This window comes from Python bivittatus, unplaced genomic scaffold (genome assembly GCF_059951505.1).
Source record: "Python bivittatus isolate LINGU-HERP-01145 unplaced genomic scaffold, Pbiv_v1 ctg000120_np1212, whole genome shotgun sequence".
In the NCBI taxonomy this organism is placed as follows: Eukaryota; Metazoa; Chordata; class Lepidosauria; order Squamata; family Pythonidae; genus Python; species Python bivittatus.
Genome location: NW_028277037.1, coordinates 1553111 through 1565183, shown reverse-complemented (window position 1 = coordinate 1565183; position 12073 = coordinate 1553111). Strand labels below are relative to the sequence as shown.

The 12073-nt window shown below is 39.9% G+C and overlaps 1 protein-coding gene across 3 annotated transcripts in view; it reads left to right on the top strand.

The window, feature by feature from the left end:
• The window catches only part of SEMA3D (semaphorin 3D), a 170902-nt gene that overhangs the window by 64597 nt on the left and 94232 nt on the right, over window positions 1-12073 (top strand). For all 3 annotated transcript variants that reach the window (XM_088134825.1, XM_088134823.1, XM_088134824.1), the window contains one exon: window positions 7435-7595. In XM_088134825.1, the coding sequence (XP_087990951.1) occupies window positions 7435-7595 (161 nt within the window). The remainder of the gene's footprint in view (window positions 1-7434; window positions 7596-12073) is intronic.

The following is a 12073-nucleotide window of genomic DNA, read 5'->3' as shown; positions in this document are numbered from 1 at the left end:
TGGCTCAAAGTCCCCCAGTGAGCTTCTGTGGTTGTGAGTGAAGTTAAACCTGGTCCTAATCAGATGCTTTATCCATTATGCCATGCCAGCTCTCTCCAGTTGCGGTCTTGCTTCCTTTTCTCCTACCCCCAATATCCTCAAACCTACTTTCTAGTTAGTGCTACAAATACTATGTAAAAACAGGGTGTGCTTAAAAAAAAAAAAAGACAACCTGTTGGTGGAGGTATGGGTTTCCCCTTGGTAGTTCCTTGATTAGGGTAATAAAACCACACCCACATCAATACTGGCAGGGCAAACTATTGCATATGAACGGGGAGCAAGCCCCACACTAGCACTGATGATGTTACCTTGTTAGGTAATGAAATGTCTGCAATCAAACAACCAAGCTCAGAGAGCACCAAGGACTCCAAAGTAGGGTTCACTTTCCTCCAAATGGAAAGTAAACACTACTTTTTTGGAAGGGCTTCCTCTTCATGAAGCCTATGGTACATAAGACAATGTATCACATGAAATAATCATATTCTGTACTCTTTAGGAACAATTCTGCAAAATCTGGCTCTATAGAACATGCCAGTCCTGCAACTTTGTATTGCAACAAGGATAAATTCACAATAAAAGAGGTTTGCTGGGACAATCTTCATCTCCCCACCTCTGCTACTATGAGTTTGCAGCTAGAAAGAAAAAGAAGAGAGTGGGCTGAGCTGAGTAATCAATGAAGCCATTGTTGCTGTGGAATAAACACTCTGGTGCTCTGAGTCGGCCACAACCCTACATGGAAATGGAGTTGGCCTGGATTTAGTTACTGAGAGAGGGTGGACTCATGGAAAGCAAGACAGATCCTCAGTCCATATTGCTTCAGCACATGCAGTACCTAGCCCAGCAGTAGACTCTGTTGTGATAAAACATAGCACAGCCACAGCCACACCATTAAAAAAAAGTTATACTAGTTAACCCACCTTTGTTAATCTAGACCAGTGTTTCTCAACCTCAGTGGCTTAAGAGGTGTGGACTTCAGCTTCCAGAATTCCCCAGCCAGCATGCTTAATACTTAACACTTCCTGCAAATCCAGTTTAAGATGCACAAAGCTGTCTAAACTATCTTCCTTCCCACAGTGCTTGATGTTGATTATATTAATAAATTGGTGTAAGTAGAGAAGTACCAAACGTTAATTTCATTCTTCGCTTTTATTTTAAGATCAGGTGAAACACAGGGTTTTTTTCATGCATCAGATCAAGAGCTAAACATGTAGACAATTTCCATTTTTTTTAATGTACATATTTAGCTGGTTGAGTAACAAGATGACTTTGCTTTACTTGGCAGTAGCAGAAGTAAGATAAGCTGGTTTACAACAAGGGAACCTGTGCAAACCCACAGCCCAAGGTCTTCTTTGTAATGACAACTGTTTCAAATTGGATACATTTTCATTTAAAGTGTTTATAAGCTAATCATTTGGACTGGCTACACTCTGTGAACTGGGCCTATTGCTCTGTCACCAATAATATGAAGGCACAAAAGAGCATTTCATCATCTCCATAATAATAATTATAACAACAATACTTTTAAAAGACCTATTTATGCAGCTGTGCCTTCAGTCAAACTTCATTTGAAAATATTACGGACAATTATGTGCTCAAAGTTCTAATGGTGCTGTTTTGTACTTGAGTAACCCATGCTGGCTTTCATGATTACAACATTTATGGCAGTGCTGGTCCTATAACAAAGAAAGAGGTATTTCAAGGAATTGTATTTATTTATTCAGTATATATGGCTTCCCATTTGCCAGGCAACTTCTCATACAGTACACTGCATAATTTTCTCTTTTGGAGAAGTCTAAAGCCATTAGAATCAGTTCTGTCTGGCTTCAAGTCAGAAGAGTTCATTATTTTAACCATAGCAAAAACAGGGAGGCCAAAGGAATATGGCAAAACCACTGTTCTCAGAGGGCTGTTAGAGCTGTGCAAGGCCTCAGATGTGATTCCAAAAAGTTGCTGTGGACCAAATGGAGACACAAATTTAGCATTTACCTTAAAGCAGTGATATCTTTTCCTGGGATCACATGGAACCTGTGAATGATGCTTTGAAGCACCTTCCTGGAATTGAATATGAAGCTCTGTTCAAGCTTAAATACAGGATTTCTAAAGTACTTTGGCCAAATGGCTATCCAGCCTATTTGAAGACATCCAGTGAAGGGAAGCGAACCGTTTTCCACTAATTGACAGCTGTTCCTAGCAGGAAATTCTTCCTACTATCTAATATCTGATTCAATTTCCCTGTAGTTTCAACCCGTTGTTTCTGGTCCTGCTTGCTGGTCCAACAGAGAACATGTCCACTCCTTCTCCTTTTGATATCGAAAGACTACTATCCTATCTCCCTAATGTTCACTTCTGCAGGTTAATCATACCCAGTTCCTTCAGCCATTTCTTGTAGGATTTGTTTTTCAGATCTTCTTCTGAACTTCCTCCATTTTATCGATGTCCATTTTAGACTGCAGTGCCCCAAATTGGGCATAGGGTAGAGTAGAGTGGGTAGTTTGTTTCAATGATCTAGATTTTATGCTTCTATTGATACATTGAAAAATAGGTTTTCCCCTTTTAGCACCTTCATCATACAGCTGGCTGATGTTCAGGTTTTCAAATCCCTTTCATATGTCAAGTTCCCATCCCATATTTGGGCCTTTTATTTTTATTTTTTTTTCCTTTTTCCATATGCAAGACATTACGTTTCTATCTGTTAAATTTCATCCTGTTCATTTTGGTCCACTGTTGAAGCCTGTCTAGATCCTCCCAAATCTTCTCTTTTAAAGTTAGCTAGTTTTCCTAATGCTCTGTTCTCTGCAAATCTGATAATCATCCCCTCAACCCCTTCATCCAGGTCATTAATAAATATGTTGAACAGCATAGGTCCAGGATGTATGTGTGTGTGACACATACATGGACAACCTAACTTCTGGTGGGTTTCTTCTTATACCCTGGCTTTCTTCTTAACATTCCAGAGTTAAGTGGGATATACTGGTTTAATTTCCTACAATATGCAGGCTTTTGTGGCAAAGTAAAAAAAAAAAAAAAAGGCTGGAATAACACTTGGCAGTGTTTGGACTTGCAAATTGCTATAAGATGATGCCATTGTGTCTTTCTCTCTGTGTGTCTCCTCTCTAAATTCTCATTCTGATTTTCATTCCCAGGTTGGCTACTGAGGTTAGAGTGATATAAGTAAATGCATGTCTTACTGTTTTTATTTAATTCCCCCTATTTTTAATAGAAGTAATGACTGAAAAACTCTGCTGAGACTGCAAAGCTATGGAGAGGAATAAAAATAGTAAAGCAGTAATTTTTTTTTTAAAAAAAAAATGAAGTATGTCAATAGGCCAGGGTAGAATAAAATACCAATGTGGAATTGTGGGCTTTGCAGGCCAAGGAGCAAGAGATCTAGAAGACACTGAGTTGGTGATGTGATAGTGCTTCTGTTATCTTTCTTTCTTTCTTTCTTTCTTTCTTTCTTTCTTTCTTTCTTTCTTTCTTTCTTTCTTTCTTTCTTTCTTTCTTTCTCCCTCCCTCCCTCCCTCCCTCCCTCCCTCCCTCCCTCCCTCCCTCCTTTCTTCTTTTCTTCCTTTCTTCCTGGATTTTTCTATTTTGCTGGTATTAGTTTATGTAGTGACTTGCCAAAAATATGGAAATTTGTGCTGTTTTATCTGAACTGTGCTGGAGCTGAATGCAAGACTGCATTGTTTATATTACGCTAACTCCCATTCAAATGTTGTTGTTGTTGTTTAGTCGTTAAGTCGTGTCCGACTCTTCGTGACCCCATGAACCATATTGCGCCAGGCCTTCCTGTCCTTCACTGCCTCCCTGAGTTTGCTCAGTTTCATGCTCATTGCTTCAGTGATGCTATCTAACCATCTCATCCTCTGCCGTCCTCTTCTCCTTTTGCCTTCAATCTTTCCCAGCATCAGGGTCTTCTCCAAAGAGATCTCTCTTCGCATTAGGTGACCAAAATATCTGAGCTTGAGCTTCATTATCGATCCTTCCAATGAACAATCAGGGTTGATTTCCTTTAAGATTGACTGGTTTGACCTCCTAGCAGTCCAGGGGACTCTCAAGAGTCTTCTCCAGCACCACAGTTCAAAGGCATCAATTCTTTGGCGTTCGGCCTTTTTTATGGTCCAGCTCTCACAGCCATACATTACTACTGGAAAAACCATAGCTTTGACTATGCGGATCTTTGTCGGCAAGGTGACGTCTCTGCTTTTTAATATGCTATCTAGGCTTGCCATAGCTTTCCTCCCAAGGAGCAAGCGTCTTTTAATTTCATGGCTGCAGTCTCCGTCTGTGGTGATCTTGGAGCCCAAATAAATGAAGTCTGTTACTGCTTCCATTTCTACCCCTTCTATTTGCCAGGAATTGATGGGTCCAGATGCCATGATCTTAGTTTTTTTAATGTTGAGTTTCAAGCCAGCTTTTGCACTCTCCTCTTTCACCCTCATCAAGAGGCTCTTTAGTTCTTCTTCACTTTCTGCCATTAGGGTGGTATCATCCGCATATCTGAGGTTGTTGATGATTCTCCCTGCAATCTTGATTCCAGCTTGTGATTCTTCCAGCCTGGCATTTCTCATGATGTACTCTGCATGTAGGTTAAATAAGCAGGGTGACAGTATACAGCCTTGTCGTACACCTTTCCCTATTTTGAACCAATCGGTTGTTCCATGACCGGTTCTAACTGTTGCTTCTTGGCCCGCATACAGATTTCTCAGGAGACAGGTAAGGTGGTCTGGTACCCCCATCTCTTTAAGAATTTGCCACAGTTTGTTGTGATCCACACAATCAAAGGCTTTTGCATAGTCAATGAAGCAGAAGTAGATATTTTTCTGGAACTCTCGTGCTTTCTCCATGATCCAGCGAATGTTGGCGATTTGATCTCTAGTTCCTCTGCCTCTTCGAAACCCAGCTTGTACATCCGGTAGTTCTCGGTTCATGTATTGCTGAAGCCTAGCTTGTAGGATTTTGAGCATAACCTTGCTAGCATGTGAAATGAGTGCAATTGTGCGATAGTTTGAGCATTCTTTGGCGTTGCCCTTCTTTGGAATTGGAACATAAACTGACCTTTTCCAATCCTGTGGCCACTGTTGCGTTTTCCAAACTTGCTGGCATATTGAGTGCAGCACTTTAACACCATCATCTTTTAGTATTTTAAATAACTCAGCTGGAATACTGTCATCTCCACTAGCTTTGTTGTTAGCAATGCTTCCTAAGGCCCACTTGACTTCACTCTCTAGGATGTCTGGCTCAAGGTCAGTGATCACACCAGCGTGGACATCAGGGACATTAAGATCTTTCTTGTATAGTTCTTCTGTGTATTCTTGCCACCGCTTCTTAATCTCTTCTGCTTCTGTTAGGTCCCTGCCTTTTTTGTCCTTTATCATGCCCATCTTTGCACTAAATGTTCCTTTCATATCTCCAATTTTCTTGTAGAGATCTCTAGTCTTCCCCATTCTATTGTTTTCCTCAATTTCTTTGCATTGTTCATTTAAGAAGGCCTTCTTATCTCTCCTTGCTATTCTCTGGAAATCTGCATTCAGTTGCTTATATCTTTCCCTTTCACCCTTGCTTTTTGCATTCCTTCTTTCCACAGCTATTTGTAAAGCCTCATCAGACAGCCATTTTGCTTTCTTGCATTTCTTTTTCTTTGGGATGGTTTTAGTGGCTGCCTCCTGTACAATGTTACGGACCGCCGTCCATAGTTCTTCAGGCACTCTGTCTACCAAATCTAATCCTCTAAATCTATTCATCACCTTCACTGTGTACTCACAAGGAATATGATCTAAGTCATACCTGAGTGGTCTAGTGGTTTTCCCTACATTCTTCAATTTAAGCCTAAATTTTGCAGTAAGAAGCTCATGATCTGAGCCACAGTCAGCTCCTGGTCTTGTTTTTGCTGTCTGTATAGAGCTTCTCCATCTTTGGCTGCAAAGTATATAATCAATCTGGTTTCGGTAATTCAAATGTTACTCTCATTTAATAATGCTATTGCCCACACAGTTAGAAGGAACATAGTTGCTGTCTGCAAGGTCACCTCTAGCTTCACCAGATTTTCATTTGTCACCAAATGTCACCAATCTACTCATATGCCAGCCATAGATCTCATAATCGTGGGTTAGTGATTTTGGACAGTGGCACTAAAATATTTCTTCTTTGAATAACATCATGATTTTTTTTTCATGATGGAGATTATAATGTGAAAGGGGGAAAAAGGGGGGGAGAATTGGAATGGAACGTTTACCTAATAGGGAAAAAAACCCACACCCAATGCAGTATAATGTTATTTTTATCAGAATTGTGTGACATTACTGTATCATCCCTGATGATTTTACAGCATCAGGCCTGGTTAGTGTCTAACCAGGTGGGAGATTTATATATTCAGACTTGCAAGATTGATGTCAGCCTTCCCAGGTAGACCAGACAGGAAACATGACCAGATGAGCTAATTCTACTTTATCATAAGGCTACATTAACAGAATCTTGCAAGTCTGAAAGTACAATTCTTCTGCTGTCTCCTTTATGGCCTGAGAAGTCAGGGAGGGTCCCTTCTGGGCCTTTTCTCTTCCCATTATGCAGCTGTGGGCTATGCCCTCTCTTATCTGACCATTCCCTTGGCAGCATCTCCCCTCTCTCAAGGTCTTTCTCACATACCAGTCACATACAAGGTGACAAAGAAGGTACAAGAAATTGAGAATGTCCACTATGAAGAAAGGCTGAAGGAACATTTAGAGGACCAAAAAAAGAAAAAAGAAAAAGAAAACCCAACCCTAAACTATTTTCCTTGGCCATATAAACTAGAAATAATGGTTATATTACTGCAGCTACCTAGATTTCATTTAAACATAAGTAAATGTTTCCTGAAACAGCATACAGTATCTACAGAGGTTGTGGGTTCTCCATCTCTGGAAATTTTCAAGAAGAACGTGGACAGCCACCTCTTGCGGATGGTTTTATTAGCTTTCCTGTACATTGCAGAGGGTTGGCCTAGATGACTGTTGTGGTCCCTGCCAATTCCACCATTCTGTACTTCTTGGTTCAAGGTAGAACCAGTTCTAGAATACTCCTTGCTTCAGACAGCCAAAGCCTATGCAGTAGCCTAGAGTTGGAAAGTTGGATAACTTATACCACACTTGTGAACATTTTTTTTTTTTTTTGCAAACTGGAAAGTTCCAAATGCTTCAGGAGGTGACCTAACCTCAGTTTTGATAATGTGAACTTATGAAAAAAATCTACTGTGCTAACCTTCCTCTGCCCCATGTTCTCTAAGAAAGAGATTTTTGCTAACTCTACTAAGTTATCTTAACCAACAAAGATCCTGCTGGGTGCATATATTTATAGAAGACACCAATGCACCATGTTTATACATTCTCGGTTACAAGGATTTTCTTCATTCTCTCACAGACCTGCTGCTTTCTAACAGCTGCATCCCGTTCCTGGGCTCTGCGGAGGGACTAGATTTTCGGACCCTGCTGCTTGATGAAGAAAGGGGTCAGCTCCTGCTTGGTGCTAAGGACCACATATTTCTGCTCAGCTTAGTTGACTTAAACAAAAATGGAAAAAAGGTCAGTTTATTATGCGTATATACATATTTGCACAATCAATAAGTCTGTCTCTTAATGCATCTGCTTCCCCCCTTTGATTGCATGGAAAGCTTACATGATTTGTCCTGCATCATCAGACGGGTTTAATAATCTAACCTCCCATGGTTACATAGCTTGCTTTTAATAAACTGAGTTTGTCAGCCTGCAGACCCCTTGGAGCAGGAAAGCAATATAGTATGATAAATATCAGCTGGACTTTTGCCCTCGATCTAGCTAGAATGTAAACAGTTGGTAACATCTTTCTCCATCTTTCCCCATGTATTATGACAGCTACATGCAAACAAGGTCAGTCTTCATTTATACACACTCACATTTCACTTCACATCTGCCTGTTGATACAAGAGAAAGGCTGTGAAAAGAGCCAAAGTTTTTTATTGTTAGAAGTCATCAAGAACACACCTGGGCCTTACAATTAATAGGGGTAAATGCATCACATTTGATTTAGCTCAATTCCTCTTTTTTCCAGAATTAATTCTAGTTCCATTCTGTTCCTTGTTTGAATGTTCTTTTTTTAAAAAAAAATTAGCACAAAAATGTATATACATGGTGGTGCTTAATGCACACTGGCATGTATTTTCCCTTACCATATGTATAGGTGAAACTCGAAAAATTAGAATATCGTGTAAATGTTCATTTATGTCAGTACGGCAACTCAAAAGGTGAAACCAATATATGAGATAGATGCATTACATGCAAAGCGAGATATGTCAAGCCTTACTTTGGTATAATTGTGATGATTATGGCGTACAGCTTATGAAAACCCCAAATTCACAATCTCAGAAAATTAGAATAGTGTGAAAAGGTTCAATATTCTAGGCTCAAAGTGTCCCACTCTAATGAGCTAATGAATCCATAACACCTGCAAAGGGTTCCTGAGCCTTTAAATGGTCTCTCAGGCTGGTTCAGTAGGAATCACAAGCATGGGAAAGACTGCTGACTTGACAGTTGTGCAGAAAACCATCATTGACACCCTCCATAAGGAGGGAAAGCCCCAAAAGGTAATTGCAAAAGAAGTTGGATGTTCCCAAAGTGCTGTATCAAAGCACATCAATAGAAGGTTATGTGGAAGAGAAAAGTGTGGTAGAAAAAGGTGCACAAGCAGCAAGGATGACTGCAGCCTGGAGAGGATTGTCAGGAAAAGGCCACTCAAAAGTGTTGGAGACTTTCACAAGGAGTGGACTGAGGCTGGAGTTAGTGCATCAAGAGCCACCACACACAGACGGATCCTGGACATGGGCTTCAAATGTCGTATTCCTCTTGTCAAGCCACTCCTGAACAACAAACAACGTCAGAAGCGTCTTACCTGGGCTACAGAAAAAAAGAACTGGTCTGTTGCCCAGTTGTCCAAAGTCATCTTTTCTGATGAGAGCAACTTTTGCATCTCATTTGGGAACCAAGGACCCAGAGTCTGGAGGAAGAATGGAGAGGCACACAATGCACGATGCTTGAAGTCCAGTGTGAAGTTTCCACAGTCTGTGTTGATTTGGGGAGCCATGTCATCTGCTGGTGTTGGTCCACTGTGCTTCATTAAGTCCAGGGTCAACGCAGCTGTCTACCAGGAGATTTTGGAGCACTTCATGCTTCCTTCCGCAGACGAGCTTTATGGGGAAGCTGACTTCATTTTCCAGCAGGACTTGCCATCTGCCCACACTGCCAAAAGTACCAAAACCTGGTTCAATGACCATGGGATTACTGTGCTTGATTGGCCAGCAAGCTCGCCTGACCTGAACCCCATAGAGAATCTATGGGGCATTGCCAAGAGAAAGATGAGGGACATGAGACCGAACAATGCAGCGGAGCTGAAGGCCGCTACTGAAGCATCCTGGTCTTCCATAACACCTCAGCAGTGCCACAGGCTGATAGCATCCATGCCACGCCGCATTGCGGCAGTCATTGCTGCAAAAGGGGCCCAAACCAAGTACTGAGTACATATGCATGCTTCTACTTTGCAGAGGTCCGATATTGTTCTATTTCCAATCCTTGTGTTATTGATGTCATGTAATATTCTAATTTTCTGAGATTGTGAATTTGGGGTTTTCATAAGCTGTACGCCATAATCATCACAATTATACCAAAGTAAGGCTTGACATATCTCGCTTTGCATGTAATGCGTCTATCTCATATCTTGGTTTCACCTTTTGAGTTGCCATGCTGACATAAATGAACATTTGCACAATATTCTAATTTTTCGAGTTTCACCTGTATGTCTTTCTGTCCAAGTAACTTTTTAAATACATTTTGTTTATAGTCTCTTTTTCTAAATATACTATGTGCCTTTTTAAGTTACAAATTGTACTTCAGGCAAGTGTGCATGATTCATATTTTAGTGAAAATGTCAGGCAGTTGCAGTGAATTATTACCACATACATATCAATCAATCTGTGATAGTTGGCTAAATCTCATGCTATTGCTTCTGCAACTTGATATATCAACTTCTGTCAGTCTGGTAGCTGAATGCAAAATTGCATTGTTTATATTACGCTAACTCCCTAACATTGTTTGTCCTTGTGTTGGTCAAAGTCCATGATAAAGATTTATTCAGAAAAGTGAGCATGTATAGTTTAGGAAATATGAACTGGAAAGGTCATCAGTAAAATGGGCCTAAATAATGGTTTCCACCTCCTTAACTTTCACTGAATAATTGTTTCCAAGATTAGAAAGTGATAACTGAAGTGAATGGTGTGTATTTGAGACTAAGTTTCTAAATTAGAATTCATTGTTCCCCTTCCAAATTGATTCTCCCCCAACACACACCCAAAGCAAAGTTATTGGCAAAAGTAGGCTTCTTCAATAACTAAAATATTTACACAAATCTTTCCTATCAACCTTCCACTTAATGGCATTCGTCACAATAGCGATTTTAGGTTTTCTTGAGAAGAAAGTAAATCCTAAGGTTTTATCCCCCAGTTTTGAAATAATATATATATTATTATTTATTTATACATATATTATTTATATATATTTATATATATAAATCACACATACACACAGAAACCAAGTCCTATATGAGATACAGTTTCCTAAATTATGCCTAACAGAAAGTTGTCTCTATAGACTTTATTTGTTCTGGTGAAAATGGCTTTGGGTTTGTTGTCAAGAGTTCAAAGCATGTTGTATGGGAAGGAGATGAATTGCGTGATAACCTCTTCATATAAAATTTTAAAATATTTATATTTGCTATAATTAAAAGTTACTTTAATATAATCAAATAATTATTCAACATTTCATAGATTTAATAGAAAAATATATATTAATACACTTAAGAAGAAAAACACCAGAACTTTTTGCTGGCTGTTCTAAAAAGTATATTTCAAAGAGGGAAGAGAATGCACACACTTAAATCACACACAGACTAGAATTTCAAAGAAATTCATTTATATTGAATCATCCTTTTCAGAGTACAGTCACTTCTTTATTGGTGTGCTTTTGATTACTTCTTATGATTTATGAGTGTGCAGTTCTCAGCAAGCACATTCTTTCTCATATTTTGCAACAAATGTATTAGATGGATACCAGTAACTCATCATCCCCCTACTGTAGCATAGCAAACCCTGAGAGTAAGCAGTGACCCAAAAGTGATCTAACAAGGCAAAATCATGCAAACATTAAACAAAATGAAGCGGTGTAGATCCACTTCAGGGAAGCAGTTCAGGCCATGGAGACCAAGAAGCCCATGCATTTCACCTCAGCAAAGCAGTGCGGGTGGCCTGGAACTGCTTTGGGCACATGCTGCAAGAGAAATCTCCTGTCAGCCTTTTCCTAGAAACATGATGAAGAGCTTCCAGGCTGGATAGCTTCGAGGTGGACCATTTTCATGCTACCGCTACCCAGCTTGGAAGCCTTGTAAGGTCCATAGCAGTCACCCAGAATTCTGATTGTGGAGAATATGCTGCTCATCACTGTCCCTGACAACAGGAGCTGGGGGGCTGCAGATTGGCTGTCTTCAGCGCTGGCTCTAGGGTAATCCTTGGAAGATCTTTGGTGCCTGCTAGGGAGACCTGTTGAAGAAGTCTCTCCACATTTACCCAGAGTGCAAAACTACATATAGCTACTTTGCTTCATTCTTAGAAGCAAAAGGAGCACATTGCTTCACAAAGGAGCATCCAGGAAGTAATTCATTAGATGCTTCATTGAAGTGAAGCACATCTTCAGTACTTTGCATAGCCCTAATAGATGTAATGTGCCTTTTACCCAAACTAGCTCTCTTCGTACATTACCCAAAATAATGCTCATAAAGAGCATTGAGCAAGTTATCTTAAGCATTAATTGAAGGTATTTGAACTATCTGGATTGTTTTAAATCCCCCCATGAATTTACCTAAAAGATTCTTTGCAAATTGCTGTTCAAGTCAAAACGTTGCTGTTGTTTGACTTCAGGCTACTCAGAATATTTCAATACAGGATTTGACATTGGCAGGATTGTGGAAATTCAGAGTGCAA